The following is an 18,911-nucleotide window of genomic DNA, read 5'->3' on the forward strand; positions in this document are numbered from 1 at the left end:
TGATTGGTGATTTTCTAGTGCGCAACTGCGCATGACAAATTGTAATAAAATTACTTTTAACACCACCTACTATGTGGCCTTTGTACCCTAAACTGATCATATTTTTTAAACTCTAAGTAAATTCAGTAAAAAAAAAAAAAAAAAAAAAAAAGGATTTCTCTAAGTAAATAAAAGTAAATTAGGTAATCAACCCTCACTGGTCTCGGTCTCGACTCGGACTCGACCGTCTCTGGTCTCGGACTCAACTCGGACTCGACTCTCTCTGGTCTCGGTGTCGACTCGGACTCGAGTGAGGTGGTCTCGACTACAACACTGGTCAGCAACACACTCAGGTCGGCTGTGGTGTTTAAACGAAGTCAAGTCACCTTTATTTATATAGCGCTTTTTACAATACAGATTTATCAAAGCAGCTTCACAGTGATAACATGAAAATAAGGCATTACGTCAGCAGCACGTTGGAAACGTCACCAATTTAAAAATAATAATAACAATAATAAATTAAAACAAAGATGTCAGACGATTTTAAAGTTGGAGGAGAAAAGGGGAGAAAATGAGATGGCATTTTACGCCCTTCCCTGCCTTTTTGAACCGGAGTACACAAGACAAATAACTTAGATGACGTGACGCGTGACGTTTCCAACGTGATGATGTAATCCCTGGCGTGTCGCTGACCAGCACAAGACCAACAATTGTGGTTAAAATGACGGATCGTTTCGCTAGATAAGAGCTAGATATTAGATATTTGTGTTAAGTCTTTGAACAGGTTTACCAAATAAAGTGAATGGTGAATGTATACACAATGCTATACTATATGAATTAATTAATAAAACATTGCTATTCTGTATTACATTTTCCATGTAACTGTACAGCCACCTAAAAACCCTAGCAACCATTCAGAATACCTTAGCAACTGCATAATAACACTATTGCTAACACTCAAAACACCCGGAAGCCAGTTTTCCACAGGTTAGCAACACTCAGATTTTCTTTAGGAAATGTTGAAATGCAGTTTTTTTTAATTTTATTTCTTCTGCTCAGCGTCCTATGCCAGCTGTAAAGACATTATGTGTTCTGTGTGCATGTGTGTGTGTTGTTCATGTGCTCAGTATTCACTCTTGCGCCCACCACAGGTTCAGGAAAGCTGTTTATGTGTGTGTTTGGAAGTGGTTTGATTACCTTTTGCTACTATGATCTGCTCTAGGCACTACACTCGAGTCACTCGAAACTCTCTAAGTCTTTTGCATTTTTTCACCACTCTTTTACTAAAAAAACTTGCTGTTGTGTGTGTGTGTGTGTGTGTGTGTGTGTGTGTGTGTGAGAGAGGCTTCTATGTCTATTCAAAGGTTCTTGCTCACTAATGAATGTTTAAAGTTGTCCCTGCAGCTCTGAGGTAATTACTGAACAGACTTTTGCTGAGACAAATGGTCTGGGGGATCCAACGCAAGAGAGAGAGAGAGAGAGAGAGAGAGAGAGAGAGAAGTGGGTGGTTGAGATGAAAATTGAGGCAGAGAAAGGGACTGAGATGAAGGAGAGAAAAGTAGAGCCCATGAGATTTCTCATTTGTGAGCCTTTCAACTTGGAGTGTCTTACGTAATAGTTGTGTGTATGCACTGGAAAACAGTTTTGTGGTGAAAAGCATTGTGGGGCATTTGTGTTTCCTTAGGTCAAAGCAGTTCACCTAGCATGCATTGTCACATGACCTCGTTACGTTGCATGTTTAATTCGGCGGTTATGATCTCGGAAATGCTATTTCACATGTTATGTTAGATTTGTAATCACGTTTGTGCAAAAAGATTGTAACTTTTGGCAGTATGAACAAATAATCTGTGAATTAAGTTTCAGAGGCTGAATTGTCCATTGTACCGAATCCGATAACACTTATTTGGACATACTTTTGCAAAGGGTTCATATACTGTGTGCTGTGTCATTTATTAAAAGTGGATTTTTATTTTGGTTTGATCAAAAATCATGGTTTTTGTTCAGTTTGTTTAAAAGCGAACGCTCCCCAAACGATTTTGTCTAAATATTATTTTCCCTTGACACCAGTGTTGATGTTCAGAGCACATGACAGATTCACTGACTGCTGAAATTATTATTTTTTTGTACATAACAAAAAATTATGCATATTTTAAAAGGCCATCACAACAAACATTGAAGTTGTCTCTATTTATAGTAAGTGAACTAAATTAAACATTGACTAACAAAATATTTTTAGTTTCATCTTGAGTGAAAATCCTGCTCTCGTTATAGCTAATTTAGCGTTTGCTTATGGCTAAATTAAATTGTAAAAGAAATTTTACATTGACCAACACTAATTTTAATATATTAAATCAAGAAATATTATTTTGACCAACATTAAAGAAAATATACTGATGAAAATATACTTTGCAAAAAGAAACGTTTTTCGTTAATATTAAATCACAATGTAAGGTTTTGAGAAGAACATTTTTTAAGTTGATCCTAATGATAATTTTTTAGGGCTCTGAACACAAGCTTCACACCGCTTCCCTTAGAAAATACATTTCCATTTCAAATACATTCTTTGTTTTATTTTCATCACACTCTTTTCATCTTTCTCTGTATTTACCTTTGCGTCCATTAACCTCTGACACTGCCGTCATTATGCAAACGCATTGTGCATCTATCAGATACGCAGAGAGATTCTGCTGACACTCGTGCCTCTTCTGCAACACAACCCTCCAACCTTTAAGCAATATTTATGCATAGGGGGAAGCACTTAAAAGCAGGTCATTATCATAGGTCTTATTTCCCAGAGGACATTTCTGTGCATTTCCAAGCGGAGCTGGAGGATTCAGGAATACTGGGTGTCTCCTCAATAGTGAATATGAACCAGTGTGGTGATATAAGCTAGCATGTGTGATACTCTGGAGTGCAGTCAGCTTCAATAGAATCAGGCTAAAGACGTGCGCTCTCAGCACTCTCTGCAAATTATCCGGAAATACACAATAGAGTATTGCTGAGTATTTTAGGACACCATTACAGAAGTGCTGGGAAAGTACAGTGGGACACTGGTGGTTTCAGATAGTAATAAAGTGCAGCAGCGATGTGTGTGAACCCGAAACGAGTTCCAGTTCCTTCGTCCTGAAGTCGACCAAAAGAGAATCAAGTCCGAGTCTAGACCGAGACCAAAGTGAGTCGAGTCCAAGTCGAGACCAAGACCAAAGAGTGTCGAGTCCGAGTCGAGGCCGAGTCGAGACCGAGACCAAAGAGAGTTGAGTCCGAGACCAAATAGAGTCGAGACCCGAGACCAAAGAGAGTCGAGTCCGAGTCGAGTCCGAGACCAAAGAGAGTTGAGTCCGAGACCAAATAGAGTCGAGACCCGAGACCAAAGAGAGTCGAGTCCGAATCGAGTCCGAGACCAAAGAGAGTTGAGTCCGAGTCGAGACCGAGACCAAAGAGAGTCGAGTCCGAGTCGAGTCCGAGACCAAAGAGAGTCGAGTCCGAGTCGAGTCCGAGACCAAAGAGAGTTGAGTCCGAGTCGAGACCGAGACCAAAGAGAGTTGAGTCCGAGTCGAGTCCGAGACCAAAGAGAGTCGAGTCCGAGTCGAGACCCGAGACCAAAGAGAGTCGAGTCCGAGTCGAGACCCGAGACCAAAGAGAGTCGAGTCCAAGACCAAAGAGAGTCGAGTTCGAGTCGAGACCCGAGACCAAAGAGTGTGGAGACCGAGACCAAAGAGAGTCGAGTCCGAGTCAAGATCCCAGACCAAAGAGAGTCGAGTCCGAGTCGAGCCCTGAGACCAAAGAGAGTTGAGTCCGAGTCGAGACCCGAGACCAAAGAGTGTCGAGTCCGAGTCGATACCCGAGACCAAAGAGAGTCGAGTCCAGACCAAGATGAAAGAGAGTCGAGTCCAGGCCAGGACCAAAGAGAGTCGAGTCCGAGACCAAGGAGAGTCGAGTCCGAGTCAAGACCGAGACCAAAGAGAGTCGAGTCCGAGTCAAGACCAAGACCAAAGAGAGTCGAGTCCAGGCCAGGACCAAAGAGAGTCGAGACTGAGACCAAGGAGAGTCGAGTCCGAGTCAACGCCGAGACCAAAGAGAGTCGAGTCCGAGTCAAGACCAAGACCAAAGAGAGTCGAGACCGAGACCAAGAGAGTCGAGTCCGAGTCAAGACCGAGACCAAAGAGAGTCGAGTCCGAGTCGAGACCGAGACCAGAGAGAGTCGAGTCGAGACCAAAGAGAGTCGAGTCCGAGTCGAGCCCGAGACCAAAGAGAGTCGAGTCCGAGTCGAGCCCGAGACCAAAGAGAGTCGAGTCCGAGTCGAGACCGAGACCAAAGAGAGTCGAGTCCGAGTCGAGGTCGAGTCCAAGACGAGGTCGAGTCCAAGTCGAGACCGAGACCAAGAGAGTCGAGTCCGAGTCGAGGCCGAGTCGAGACCGAGACCAAAGAGAGTCGAGTCCAAGACGAGGTCGAGTCCAAGTCGAGACCGAGACCAAGAGAGTCGAGACCAAGTCGAGACCGAGACCAAAGAGAGTCAAGTCCAAGACGAGGTCGAGTCCAAGTCGAGACCGAGACCAAGAGAGTCGAGACCAAGACCAAAGAGAATCGAGTCCGAGTCGAGACCAGAGAGGTTGGATAACATAAGGTTGGCTCTGAAACCAGACCTAAAGATATCTTCAAGAATATATAAAATATTTGGTGGTAACAATAAAATTGGCACCATACTCAAACAGTAAACCAAATATACCATGGAATTATGTACACTGTAATGATAAAAAAAACCACATGGCAGACTGTAGAGCTCTCTCTGGGCGGGGCCTACGCATAGGTGACGTCACAAATGCTAAAATCTGCAATTGGCTTGTTCTGAGACACTGATTTATTGGGATAAACAAAAGAAAAGTGGGTGGACTTTTTATTTTATTTTATTTTTATGCACACTGCCGACACATTTTTGTCCAAACTCCATGTAAAAGTGAATTTTGCATAACAGGTCCCCTTTAATTTATAAAGTTAAGATTGGGATTGGGAACACACATAGCTTTATAAAGCATATTTTAAAAACGTAATTATTTATTTGCATCATATTACCAGCAATAATTAGTTATCCTGCCTAGCGTTGTCATGGTAACATTCCATGTGATTTGAAGCTAATGATGAAATTACGTCTTTTGTTTCTCCCTTCCCCAAGTGGGTTCCAAACGGCTTATGACACGCAAGTGCCCTGCTCCCTACAAAGTCCACACATCAAGGGCTCTTCCCTTTGGAATGAATGCTCACTTCCGATTGGAATTAAATTTTCCCAGGAATATGGCATTTTTTCTGCGCTGTTTTAATTGCTTGTTCTTTATCGTCGGCGGTATAGCTAGCCTACCCCATGTCTTGCGTCATGAATTGCGTAAAACATGTCATTTTTGATTGAAAAAAAAAAACTGAATGTGCCGCAAACGGAGCTATTGTATAGCTTAAAACCCCCAAATGCACTATGAGTCTGGCCCAGCATTGCACATAAACGCAAAATTGTTACCACGAATTTAATATGCAACCACGTTTATAATAGACTTTAATATAAGAGCAATTGGCCACTTGACGTCGTGCATAATTTATTTACCCCTTCGCGTCATGACTACACTACTACACTACAATCACCAACACACATCCTCTCGTGGATTGTTGCTTTATTAACTTTCCAAAACTAGCCTCAACCCCCTTGCTTTCTGTTTTATTCCGTCTAGCTAAAAGCGTCATGCAACTGTCACATTTAAAGCGCGCGCGTGCCTGCGCGTCTCTCCTCCTCCTCGCGCGCGCTGGTCTTGTGGAGAGCAGAGCGCGCGCTGTCGCTCGCTCGGTGTGTTTTCAGTCAGTGTGTCTTCAGTGCTCGGGCACGATGTTTGTGTCCGTGTGGTACGCCAAGAAAATGGGCCGGCGATTCATCAACAACGTCCGGAAAGCTAAAAAACAACGCCATCGGATTATGGTAGGAAATGACGCCTTTATAAACACTGTCATCTGATTTTGCTGGATAGCCAGAAAACGCGACGGAATGTGTGTATCACTTGTGATGGAATTTCTAACCTATTTTGGAAACAAGATCCTAATGGGATCAAATAAGATCCGGATTACATTTTGTAGAATATGTTTATTAGAACTCTATTCTAATGTCTGTCCATTGAACAGTTAAAGGAAATCACAGGGGAGCTGTTGGAGTTTTAAAATCATGAAATATTTTCTTTATAATCCTTTTTCTGGAGCATTATTATTGGAATCATAATATTCCCACTGGGTATGTCAGCTAAAACATGTTTTTCTTTTATATAAAGCTGTTCTATATAAAATGGATGTTTGAGGAACGCCACTAATAAGAAGCATCCGTAGATGTGTGATCAAATATACTGAGTCTATAGTGCGTCAGAAGTTGCGAAATGTGGAAAGTAAAAATGAGGGTGTCTGTGTGTGAAATGGTGCTTCCGTCAAATGTTCCAGCAGTTTAAATAATAGATGAGATGATTAATGAGACTGAGGATTAAATAAAAGTATAAAAATGGGGCACCTGGATTTGCCTCCATGTACATTTACATTTATTCATAACACAAGAAGTGCTACATCGTCCGGAACAAAACTAGCTAGAACAGGGAGGGATCAAGAAATAGTAAAAGAAGATTATTTTTGTAGTATGTCAGAAATTGGGTTATTTTTCTATATAGCTATTTAGTAGTTTGATTGTACATGAACTGCTTCCGATGATGTAATGTAATTTTGTTTTATTTAGCGGAGGAAAAGTGTTTAAAATGTCTTGATGGACATTTCCAGACAGTTTCCATTTTTTTTATAGAAGATTAAGAGACTTTGGTAGAAGAGAAAGAGACTGTATTATAATGGTAAAACTTGTAGTATTCAGTCAGTGGAGGATGAAGAGAGAGAAACAGTAATAAGTGCAAGAACAGATTGTGTGTGTGTTCCTGCCCTATAGTGTGTGAGTGGGTTGAAGTGTTTTCTGTTCTCATTGGTTTGTATCATAAATTGTGGGTCTCATCTCTGTCTGATTGCATTTGTGAAGCATTCATTTATTTATAAGACATGCAGTCAGAGAAACGCAGAGAGAATGTTTTCTGCCACAGGTACGCCAGCAGCATTCAATGACAGTGGGATGCCCCAAAAAAACATACGCAAACAGGCAACGTTCATATCTATGTTTATTCATTTAGCTGACGCTTTTATCCGAAGCGTCTTACAAATGAGGAATACGACAAGCTATTCATCTTGAGGAGGCAAAAACGTCTGTGTTTAGCTTCACAATCTTCGTCCGTCAGTGCACCACAATTCATAATGCAATGCAATCTGGATGTAAGACCTATGTGGTTTAATGGCATTGATTTTTCAATGTAAGTATTACCTAAAGGTTTTTTGGTTCCACGAAGAACCTTTAACAGCCATTGTGTCCAGTTCTCTACTAAGCTATAACTCAGTTAACTCCCACCGGAAGGGTCTCAGGACTAGTATGGCGGATACAAGGCTTTTATTGCACACACATACACAATGATCATCCACAAACTAGGTAGCCTGAATGCTAGCCTGTCAGCTGGATATGAGTGACGCTATTTAGCATGTTAGCTCGCTAGTTAGGTTAGCTTAGTTAGTTAGGTTTTACACCTGCAATGAAAACACAAACACCAAAATTAACTAATGAAATTACACAATCATGTGATATTAAAGGGATACTTCACCTCTGGAAAGATGAATGTGTATATAAAATGGGTCATTTATGTTGAAGAAATGTGAAATTATTTTTGAATTTGGAGCTTTCTAGACTGAGAAATGTATTTTTGGCTTATGTGGATGAAAGACAACAACTCCCAGAATGCACTTGCTTCGCTGCCCTAGGAGGCCACGCCTACCGGTGACAGAGCGCAGTAGTTAAACAACAAGTCTAGGCTACTAGTGAGTCCGTGATGAGTCTGCCCGAAAATGTGTTTCCAGATCGCCCAAAATGTCCGGGATTGGGCTTTTGCGTTCTACAGTCGCCGTTCATCATGTTTACTGTGGCGAGCGGGACGAGTGAGGGCCGCGGGAGGACGTGTCCGTGAAAAAGAGGATGGTAACCCCTACTACTCAGCTTTCTCCACAGAACAAGAGCCTGCTAGCTTAGCTTCCAAACAAAGATGGCCGACACTATGTGTTCATTCTGTGAGTGAGATCGCCCTCTATGGGCGGGTTGAGGACATGCGGGACAGACCCGACCACTGACTGTAGTCTTTAGCTTCTGGACAAAAGAATCCTCCGATGATGCGAAATGACGATTTTTGATGATCGGAGGCAAAAAATACATAAATCTCTCGCCTCAGGGGGATATGAGAGTGGAAAGCACGGTAATTTGAAAATACTACAAGTTTTCTACTAATACAAAGCTTAATGCTAAATCCTGAAGTATCCCTTTAATTCTTGATCTGAATTACTAGCAAGGCTAGTTTATTGTCACTCACCGGCAAGGCATACCAGTCATGACCACCAATTGTAGAAAAATGTAACCAAAAGGCGTGACGCCTGGACACTGTGACTAATCAAAGTCTGGCGACCAGGAATTATAATAAAACAAACCTGTAACCTAGTAAGATTATAACATACTGTATATGAAATATAACATAAATATGCCTGCATTTGGAATAAGGCATTAAATGTACACACTTATTTCCTCAAATACCCCAGAACATAATTATAACATCCATCACTTATAATATATCTATATGTAAAACACTAGTTTTACACTAGCACTGGAAAGTTCTTCACAGTTGAAAAAGTTGATTTGAATTATTAAATTGTTCTTTACACTAAGAAAATGATGGTTCTTTGAAGAAAGGTATTTGGGGAACCAAAAATGGTGAAAAGCTGCACTTTTGGAAGCTTTATTTTTGAGTTGAGGCCTACTGAGGTTTAGCAATGGCCACAGACACTCAAGATAATGCATGTGTAATGGGACTGACCGCTTGCAACGAGTAGGCCAATCGTTCAGAAAAGAGGAATAGTATAGAGAGACCTCAAGAGATGTTTTTAAAAGTTCTGTTAAGTTGGCATAATGCTCATGATGCATGCTGAAAAAAACTGAACAAAGAAATAATGAGGAAATAGTGCATCGCTTCAGTCCCCAACAGGATTTGGAGGAGATTGTTTTGTGAACTTAAAGGATGAGGCTGCGACAACACACATATTAACCCCCTGTGCGAGTGCAACAAATGCTCATTATTAAGACACGTCACACATTCAAGTTAGAAAAGTTACAGAAGTTTTTTACACTCAAAAGGTCTGAAAGTATTACTTTAGTGTGTTCTGGCTGGCATGAGCAGGACACAAACCCAATTATCAATCATTAATTTAAGTAGCATTCTTCTTATAGACCATTTCACAAGATGTAAACAACACTGGTCCAGAAGCACTTCCTGTTTCAGTTTTTTAACACTAGATAAAAGCTGGGATAAAATACAACCAACAGAACATTTAAAACTGAATCAAAAAGTTAAACAACATCTTTAAGATGTTTTCTTTACATGTGAAATAAAGAAAACGGTTACAAACTGAAACAGGAAGTGCTTCTGGACCAGTGTTGTTTACATCTTGTGAAATGGTCTATACTGTATGTATGTACAACATGGGTAAATTACATTTCTCAATAAATAAAACAAAACAAAAACACATCTGGTTATAAATGTACAATATTTGAATTGACCTAAAATGAGTGTTTTATGGTCTTTCAGTTTTTTTGAGCATTTTTACATAAATAAAATGATTTATGATAATTCATTATTTATAATTCATATTTATTTTATGTTTATGTATGACGTGTAATTGACACGATCACTTTAATTTTGGCAGGGCCGTAGTTTGGGTGTTTGGGTGTCCGCTTAGCTGTAATAATTATTGAAATACAGCTTGGGAAATTATAATAACTATCCAAAATCATGCACTTCCATTCCCAACAGACTTGTTTGCCTCCATTAACACACCCTTTCCAAATTCACAACTCAGCAACTCTGGTATCATTTAGAATTTTCCCACTTTAAAATACAACTTTTGTGGTCATTCATGTTCACAGAACTAAATACAGTATTTCTGACTTTGCAAAAAATCTGCTTTTTTTTTCCACCACTGTTTACACGCGTTGCTGGGTCGACATATTTTCTTGATCCTGGAACAACATTCCTGTCTGAAAATTTATTCCTAACATTAAACCTAACACTACCCCTAAAATCACTATATATACCGAATATGGAGATGTACCCTGAGACAAAGTATAAAGAGAGAGAGAGAGGGAAACAAATATTATCTATTCTTGTCACATTCTGATCTGTATTATTATTGACTGTTGAATTATTACTGTTATTATATAAATAAATAACATGGGACCGTTGTTATATAGTGTGCTTTTCTGATTGTTCAAATTTCAGTGGCAGTTTCAGGTGCTTGTGCGAAGTGTGGGAGGGGATTTCATTCTTTTTTTCCTCCCAACACACACACAGAGCCTCTGAGTGGGAGTTTATATAAGTAGATTTTGTTCAAATGTGTGTGTGCAGTTTCTGCCCACTGCTGTGAAACCCTCAGGTTTGCATGTGTTGCCAGATTTATCTTCCCAAACAAGCGTGTCATTCAGAAGAACTCAAAACATCCAATACTCACACAGCTCGAAAATGTCGTGCTCTCAGATCTGTCAGTTTGTGTTGGACCCTTGAAGCAAATACAAGGCCAGCGTATTAGTGTGTGTGTCATATGTGCCGTGTGCAGCGTGTCCTGTTTTCTGTTTTGACAAGCATTTAAAAGAGTAGGCTTTTAGACTGATTATAGTTTAATTAATCTTGTGCATCTCATTTTATGGATTAGTTCTCTGACGTTGGATTAATTTGTTGAATAAATGTTTATTGAATGCAATTTACTCTCCCTGTAAAATGTTTTTTTAATGGTGAAGTGTGTATTTTTCTAGACCATGTCTTCCCAGAGGTAAAATGTATTGCTTAGTGGTTGCTTTTATTACTAAGAAGAATACAATACACGTTACACAGAGTTCATTCAAGTTATCTTCTGAGTTATGAGCAGATGATCATGGTAGGAAACAAGAAAAAAGAAACACTTTCAGTCAACTATTTCAGTCAACTATAACTATTATATAGTTATAATAACATGAATTATGTTGGATCTAGGTATAATATACTATATACTCACATATATAGGTTGTGAAAATTATATAAAATGATGCAGTTGAACAATGTTTGGTTAGTCCGTATAGCATTGTTTTGAATTGATCAGATGCATTTGGATCATGTAAAAGCGGTCTCCGGGGTGTTTTAAGAGATTTCCATGAGAGGGAGGGACCTTTAAAGGTACAATATGCAGGATTTTTGCAGTAAAATATCCAAAAACCACTAGGCCAATGTTATATATTTTGTTTAGTTGATTACTTACAATATCCCAAATGTTTCAAAGTCTTTGTAAATCTAGAAAATTGCGATTTTAACCAAGGAAACAGGGAGTGTGAGCAGGTGTGAGGAGTCGCCAGTCAATGCCATCATATCCGCATTACCCCCAGTTTCCGCCAGGTTTGACCTCGTACTGCAATAGTAACCATGGCGACAGACGTTGACAACTGGCATTACCCCCGGTTTCTGCCAGGTTTGACCTCGCACTGCAGTAGTAACCATGGCGACTGACGTTGACAACTGACGTTACCCCCGGTTACGCCAGGTTTGACCTCGTACTGCAATAGTAACCATGGCGACAGACGTTGACAACTGTCGTTACCCCTGGTTTCTGCCAGGTTTGACCTCGTACTCCAATAGTAACCATGGCGACAGATGTTGACTACTGGCATTACCCCCGGTTTCCGCCAGGGTTGACCTCGTACTGCAATAGTAACCATGGCAACAGACGTTGACAACTGGCATTACCCCCGGTTTCCGCCAGGGTTGACCTCGTACTGCAATAGTAACCATGGCAACAGACGTTGACAACTGGCATTACCCCGGTTTCTGCCAGGTTTGACCTCGTACTGCAGTAGTAACCATGGCGACTGACGTTGACAACTGACGTTACCCCTGGTTACGCCAGGTTTGACCTCGTACTGCAATAGTAACCATGGCGACAGACGTTGACAACTGTCGTTACCCCTGGTTTCTGCCAGGTTTGACCTCGTACTCCAATAGTAACCATGGCGACAGATGTTGACTACTGGCATTACCCCCGGTTTCCGCCAGGGTTGACCTCGTACTGCAATAGTAACCATGGCAACAGACGTTGACAACTGGCATTACCCCCGGTTTCCGCCAGGGTTGACCTCGTACTGCAATAGTAACCATGGCAACAGACGTTGACAACTGGCATTACCCCGGTTTCTGCCAGGTTTGACCTCGTACTGCAGTAGTAACCATGGCGACTGACGTTGACAACTGACGTTACCCCTGGTTTCTGCCAGGTTTGACCTCGTACTGCAATAGTAACCATGGCGACAGATGTTGACTACTGGCATGACCCCCGGTTTCCGCCAGGGTTGATCTCGTACTGCAATAGTAACCATGGCAACAGACGTTGACAACTGGCATTACCCCGGTTTCTGCCTGGTTTGACCTCGTACTGCAGTAGTAACCATGGCGACTGACGTTGACAACTGACGTTACCCCCGGTTACGCCAGGTTTGACCTCGTACTGCAATAGTAACCATGGCGACAGACGTTGACAACTGGCATTACCCCCGGTTTCTGCCAGGGTTGACCTCGGAGTGCAATAGTAACCATGGCGACAGATATTGACTACTGGCATTACCCCCGGTTTCCGCCAGGTTTGACCTCGTACTGCCGTAGTAACAATGGCGACAGACGTTGACAACTGGGTTATGCCTAGAAGGACGCTCACACTGTTGTTGTTTTGTTCAAACATTTTGGACTAAGGCAAGCAGACAAAAAGAGGACTAAAACAAAGATATACATCTGTCCAGACGCCGAGAGCTCCACTTCCGCGACTAACTTCGACTTGACAGAGACGCGAGTGTTGCATGTTACTTTATTAGACCGGTGAGCAAATGGACATAAAACTAACCAATGTTATGTAAGTTCAACATGATGAAATGTTAGAATATGATCTGTATGTTATTTTCTAATGTTGACCTAGCTCACTGCTAGTCTCATATAGCCAACACACAACCTAACTAACAACATTCAACACGCTCAAATGCCGTTTAGTGTGATAGTGAAACTGTTAGAGCAAGTGAAGCAGCGCTGCGTTACCTCAAGCTTAATTCTTCTGATAAACTGACCTCTGTGAGTATTTATTCAGCACTTGCGTGTAGTTCAGTATATCCTTTATGTTCCTTATTCCTTTATATCCGCGGACTCGCGTTGTGTGTGGCGCTGGTATACGTCTAGCAACCGCGCCCTGCTTCATACCACAGTCATGTTAAAAACATCACTGTGTTCACTCATCCATAAAAGATCCATCAGCTTGACGACAAGATCCATATTTCCGCTTAATGCAGAATATACGTCATCAATATACGCCTTTATTATTGTAAGAGGTTAGTGACCCCTGGTGGCGAAAAATCTCGCATATTGTACCTTTAAGAAGAAGAAGAGGGTCTATTTTGTATCTCTGTCTTGGGGGGTCAAATAACCTCTGGCTTTGTCTATGAGGGACTCGAGCTGTGCCATCTCAGAACCAATCCGTCTTTTACAAACTACCTAACATTGGAAACGTTCTTCCTTTAGCTAGGCTCGTCTCTTTGAAGCTTGTATTTGGCTGGGGAAAAGTATTTGGCTGGGGGTTTTTCTAGTTGGGATTATCTCTTCACAATAAGGTTTGCTGTTTGCAGCTGTGCAGTTCTCCAGTTAGCTCAGACTGGATGGTGCCCAATTCATTATGGCCCTAGATTGTTGGAACGAATCATCTCTGTGTGTGCTACTGAACTGCTCTCAGATCAGATCCTACTCTAGCTAAGGAGAAAAATCTGAGCACTGTGTGTGTTGTTGAGAATCTTAAATCTAAAACTTTAAAGGAGACCACTGTGTGAGACGTTTTTGTTTCAGGAGACAAGTGTGAGAAGCAGGCTCCATTTGCTCTTAATGTAACCTCATTTCTGTCTAGGAGAAACCTTTGAGATGTTAAAGAGGTCTCTCTCTCTCTCTCTCTCTCTCTCTCTCTCTCTCTCTCTCTCTCTCTCTCTGGGTTTACACACTTTTTCTGAATGCCATGCATGTGAAGATCAAAAAGTGTAATCTAAATTGCTTGAACACCCCAACCAGCCTAACATACTGTGATGTAGAAGCATGCGCTTTTGGACTAATATTACTGTAACGAACGTTCAACAACTTTTAATGAAATAAACAAATACAAAACGAAAGTAAAGATGGCAGTCCCTCACGTTCGTCTGCCGCCACACATAATAAAAATAAAACAGTGCAGGCCTGGTCCTCTCTCAATCTTCACTGTATTCGCTCCCTTAAAACTTATATGGTTAGAGTAGCTTTTACATAATTGTTCGTAATTGCCATATTATTAATCAATCATTTCATAATTGTTTTTATTTGGTATTTTATTTTGTTCTGTCATTGTTACGGCAGAAATAATATACTTTTATATTATTTATATATTAATATTATTAATATTAAAGTAAGAATTTACTTTAGTATGAACTAAATGCAATGTTTCCGGCACTTAAATGCATGTTGACTGCAGTTAAAAAAAATTGAGTTTAAATTTATATTAAATGCAATTAGCTGAACTTCGTATGAAAATATGCACTTCTTTAAAACATGACAAAAGTAAAAGATTTAAAATGTACTTTAAAGTAAGACCTTTAATTTGACAGTATTGCACAGCCATGAAAATGAACTCTCTTTAATGAATGCCTTTTATTTCACTTATAGAAAGTAGTACAGTAAAGGCCACACTTGATGTCTGGAAGGGATATAGTTTTTTTATGTCTCTATTCGACTAAACAATCAAAATATGAAGAAAATATTTTCGATTTTTAAAAAAATATTTTAAATGTGAAGGGAAAGCTTGGTTAATAAGGTATTTATCAAACTACAGCTACAGGTTTTATTTTACTATGCAACACATTGCATGCATTGACTGTCTGCAACATAATCATTTATTAATATTTGTTGGTTCTCTCGTTTTGGCATGTGTTCATAATTTCTTTGCATGACAGTCTGAGCAAAAATTATATCCACACGATTTGGCACGTTTCATTGCATTACCACATGTAAAACCATCAACCCCACACACAACTACACAATTGTCAGTGTACTGCCACTACTGTACATTTTTATACATACTATATTTTATATGTACTATACTTGAAGTACACTACAAGTGCACATTCAGCAATTTTATGATTTTTTTACTATACAAAATCTTACTATATTGCAAGTGAAAAGTAAATTTCCTGCTACACTCTCAGAAAAAAGGTACAAAAGCTGTCACTGGGGCTGTACCTTTTCAAAAGGTAAACTTTTGTACATTTTAGGTGCTAATATTTACATTTCAGGTGCTAATGTATACATTTTAGGTGTTAATATGTACATTTTAAGTGTTAATATGTACATTTTGTACATTTTAGGTGCTAATATGTACGTTTTAAGTGTTAATTTGTACATTTCAGGTGCTAATACGTACATTTTAGGTGTTAATATGTACATTTTAGGTGCTAATATGTACATTTTAAGTGTTAATTTGTACATTTTAGGAGCTAATATGTACGTTTTAAGTGTTAATATGTACGTTTTAGGTGTTAATATGTACATTTAGGTGCTAATATGTACATTTTAAGTGTTAATATGAACATGTCATGTGCTAATATGTACATTTTAGGTGCTAATATGTACATTTTAGGTATGGACATTTTAAGTGTTAATATGTACATTTCAGATGCTAATATGTACATTTCAGATGCTAATATGTACATTTTAGGTGATAATTAGGGTTGGGTATCGAGAATCGAGTATCGATTGGAACCGAGACTAACTTTTCGTTTTTCCCGGAATCGTTCAAAAGTTAAAATTTCGATTCCTAGTTTCGATATTCACAGTCCGCCGAGCGGAAGAAGAAACCGCTGAACAACACCAACGAAGAAGCGTCTACCGGAAGTGTTGGCATAACCACACGAGTCGAACATGAGTAGCTTACGTTGGCGATCCAAAGTGTGGCTTCACTTTTCTAAAAATAACGAAATCTCGGCAAAATGCAAATATTGTGACAAAAGGAGTATTTTTACAGAAGGAGTATTTCCTTCAGAAAGGATTATTGCCTTCAGAAAGGCCGTTGGTTAGCAAGGTTAGCTAAACTTTTTTGACCCTGCCTCTTAAAAGAATCGGAATCGAGAATCGTTAGGAACCGGAAACGAAACAAGGAATCGGAATCGGAATCAGAATCGTTCAAATTCAAACGATCCCCAACCCTAGTGATAATATGATTATTTTAGGTGCTAATACTAAAATAATAGTTTGCTAATACTTTAATGTACAAAAGTGTACCTTTTGAAAAGGTATAGCCCCAGTGACAGCTTTTGTACCTTTTTTTCTGAGGGTGTAGTGAAGGCCATAGACTGTAAATTGTGGGTAAATGGACGCAAACATGCCAGCGTAAATGTGTCGCTATCTTGATATTGGCCATTTTGAGTTGAGATAAAGAAGGCTCCATGGTGACCGGCTCTCCCTCACAGGAGAATGTACAATGTGCTGAAGAGAGAGATGATTGATGGCGTTGATTAAGGGGAGCGAGACAGAGAGTGGGAGGAAGTGTTGATACATAGAAAATAGATGAGAGAACATGTGCATTGAGAGAAGATGTGCGTTGTTGAGAAAGACTGAGCCAGTGAATAAGCAAGTGAGCTTATCAGCGGAAAAGTCTTTCAATGCAAGGGAAGACATTATTGATTGTTTCATAATGACCAGTTCCAATGATGTAGTGTTTGCTAGCGCTAGTTTTGAGGAAGGCACTTTGAAACTAGGATTAGCATATAGTGTGCCTCCAAAAAAGATAAAATACATCAGAAACGCTCCATAAACTGATCATAAATGTAATGCATTTTATTATTGTGCTGTAGTCAGTTTTTAGTATCCAAATGATGGCGTTGTGTGAGGAACAGAACCAAATTCAAGTGTTTATCGTTATCGTCATCTCCAATCCTGAGTTGTAAGCATTAAAATTCAACAAGCTCTACAATGAATGTACAAGTACAACATGTTCCTGGATCGATCTTTGTTGATCCTGGAACTATATTCCAATCAGCCAATCAGATTTGAGGGACAAGTTAGGGACCACATTTTTTTTAATATGTCGATCCAGGAAGATGTCTGTCTTGGCAAAATCATGATGACCCCCTAACATTCATTTTTACTCTTTTGTTTTCTCTTTTACTCGTTCTATTCTTTTTAACCCGCATATCCTCTCAGTTCACTGGTTGGCTCTCTGTTCATTTTGCTAATATCTACTGCACTCGTTTCAACCTTCAAATCCCTTCGAGGGTCTCGCAACGCCTGCTGAATAAATGCTGATGGTCAGCAGTATTTGAGTATGTGTGTGTGGCCTGCAGTCAGATTTTTTTCAGTGTAAGATGAACCTGCATTGAATCTAAAAGATTAGTCAATATTTAAAGGAGTAGTTCACTTTTAAAATAAAAAACTTTTGCTGATAATTTACTCACCGCCATGTTATCCAAGATGTCCATGTCTTTCTTTCTTCAGTTGAAAAGAAATGAAGGTTTTTGATGCAAACATTCCAGTATTTTCTCCATATAATGGACTTCAATGGGAACCAAACGGTTCAAGGTCCAAAAGAGAGTTTCAGTGCAGCTTCAAAGGGCTTTAAACGACACCAGATGATGAATAAGGGTCTTATCTAGGACCCTTCGAGTCATGACTCGAAAAATTATTTGTTCATTTTGATGAACGAGTTTGAACGGGAGAGTCACGAACGCTCATCACAGAGCAGAGCAAGGCGAGCATTTGTGCTTATAAAACTTTAACTTTTTTATTTTATTTTTTTAAATGACCAATGGTTTCGCTAGATAAGACCCTTATTCATCGTCTGGTGTCGTTTAAAGCCCTTTAAAGCTTCACTGAAACTCTCATTTGGACTTTAAACCGTTTGGTTCCCATTGAAGTCCATTATATGGAGAAAAATGCTGGAATGTTTTCATCAAAAACCTTAATTTCTTTTCAACTGAAGAAAGAAAGACATGGACATCTTGGATGACATGGGGGCGAGTAAATTATCAGCAAAAGATTTTTTAAAAGTGAACTATTCCTTTAAGTAAACATTTAGTCAGTAAAAACCTGTTAATCGGTTTACTATACAGTATATGGTGAAAAACTAACAATTTGAAATCCAAAATAATTTTTCTGGAGCTTATGGACATTTAATGGCTTGTAAATGTAACGTGACAGCCTACTGTTTACAAGCTTATTTATTGGCATTGCTGATTGAGCAATTGCATGAGATATGATACGTTTCAATAAGTTGTACAGTATCTTTCAACATACCTTCTGATGTTTATTCATGTTTATTTTGTGCTATAACTGGTAGTAAAGAGGAAGAGATGATATCGAGATTAAGAGAGAGCGTGGGGAACTTTCCATAAGATCATCTCTCAATGCAAATCAAACCAGCTATTACTGTATAGGCTAACTGAAATAAACCCATGCCAATCTCTAGGTATGGTGAAGTGTGTGTGTGATGTGGGGATATTTTAATTCCACAGGCCAAGGGAACTTTATCAGGATGCATATTATCCTGGATCCATGAAATAACTTTCGTTAAAAAAATAAAAATCTGCCCCTCTATGGGACTTTAACATTGGGGTGTTAACCCCTGTATTTTAAGGAAGAAAATGTATTTATGTACAATACATTATTCATTCATAAAGAAAGTTGGTGTGCTTAAAGTTTGGATTTTTCCTCATTTTTTAATTTAAGGCATTA

At 39.6% G+C, this 18,911-nt stretch overlaps 1 protein-coding gene across 5 annotated transcripts in view; it reads left to right on the forward strand.

The window, feature by feature from the left end:
- dlg4a (discs large MAGUK scaffold protein 4a) overlaps positions 1–18,911 on the forward strand; it is a 146,417-nt gene that overhangs the window by 78,653 nt on the left and 48,853 nt on the right. The window contains exon 1 of one of the 5 annotated variants that reach the window (XM_039662421.2): positions 5,814–5,935. The exons of 3 other annotated variants lie outside the window; for them this stretch is intronic. In XM_039662421.2, the coding sequence (XP_039518355.1) occupies positions 5,846–5,935 (90 nt within the window). In that variant the 5' untranslated portion in view covers positions 5,814–5,845. Of the gene's footprint in view, positions 1–5,813; positions 5,936–7,938; positions 8,054–18,911 lie in introns of those variants that run through there. One more of the 5 variants, XM_089129843.1, reaches the window with a different exon arrangement.

The sequence above is a fragment of the Pimephales promelas genome, chromosome 4 (genome assembly GCF_988280905.1).
Source record: "Pimephales promelas chromosome 4, fPimPro1.hap1.1, whole genome shotgun sequence".
Taxonomy (NCBI): domain Eukaryota; kingdom Metazoa; phylum Chordata; class Actinopteri; order Cypriniformes; family Leuciscidae; genus Pimephales; species Pimephales promelas.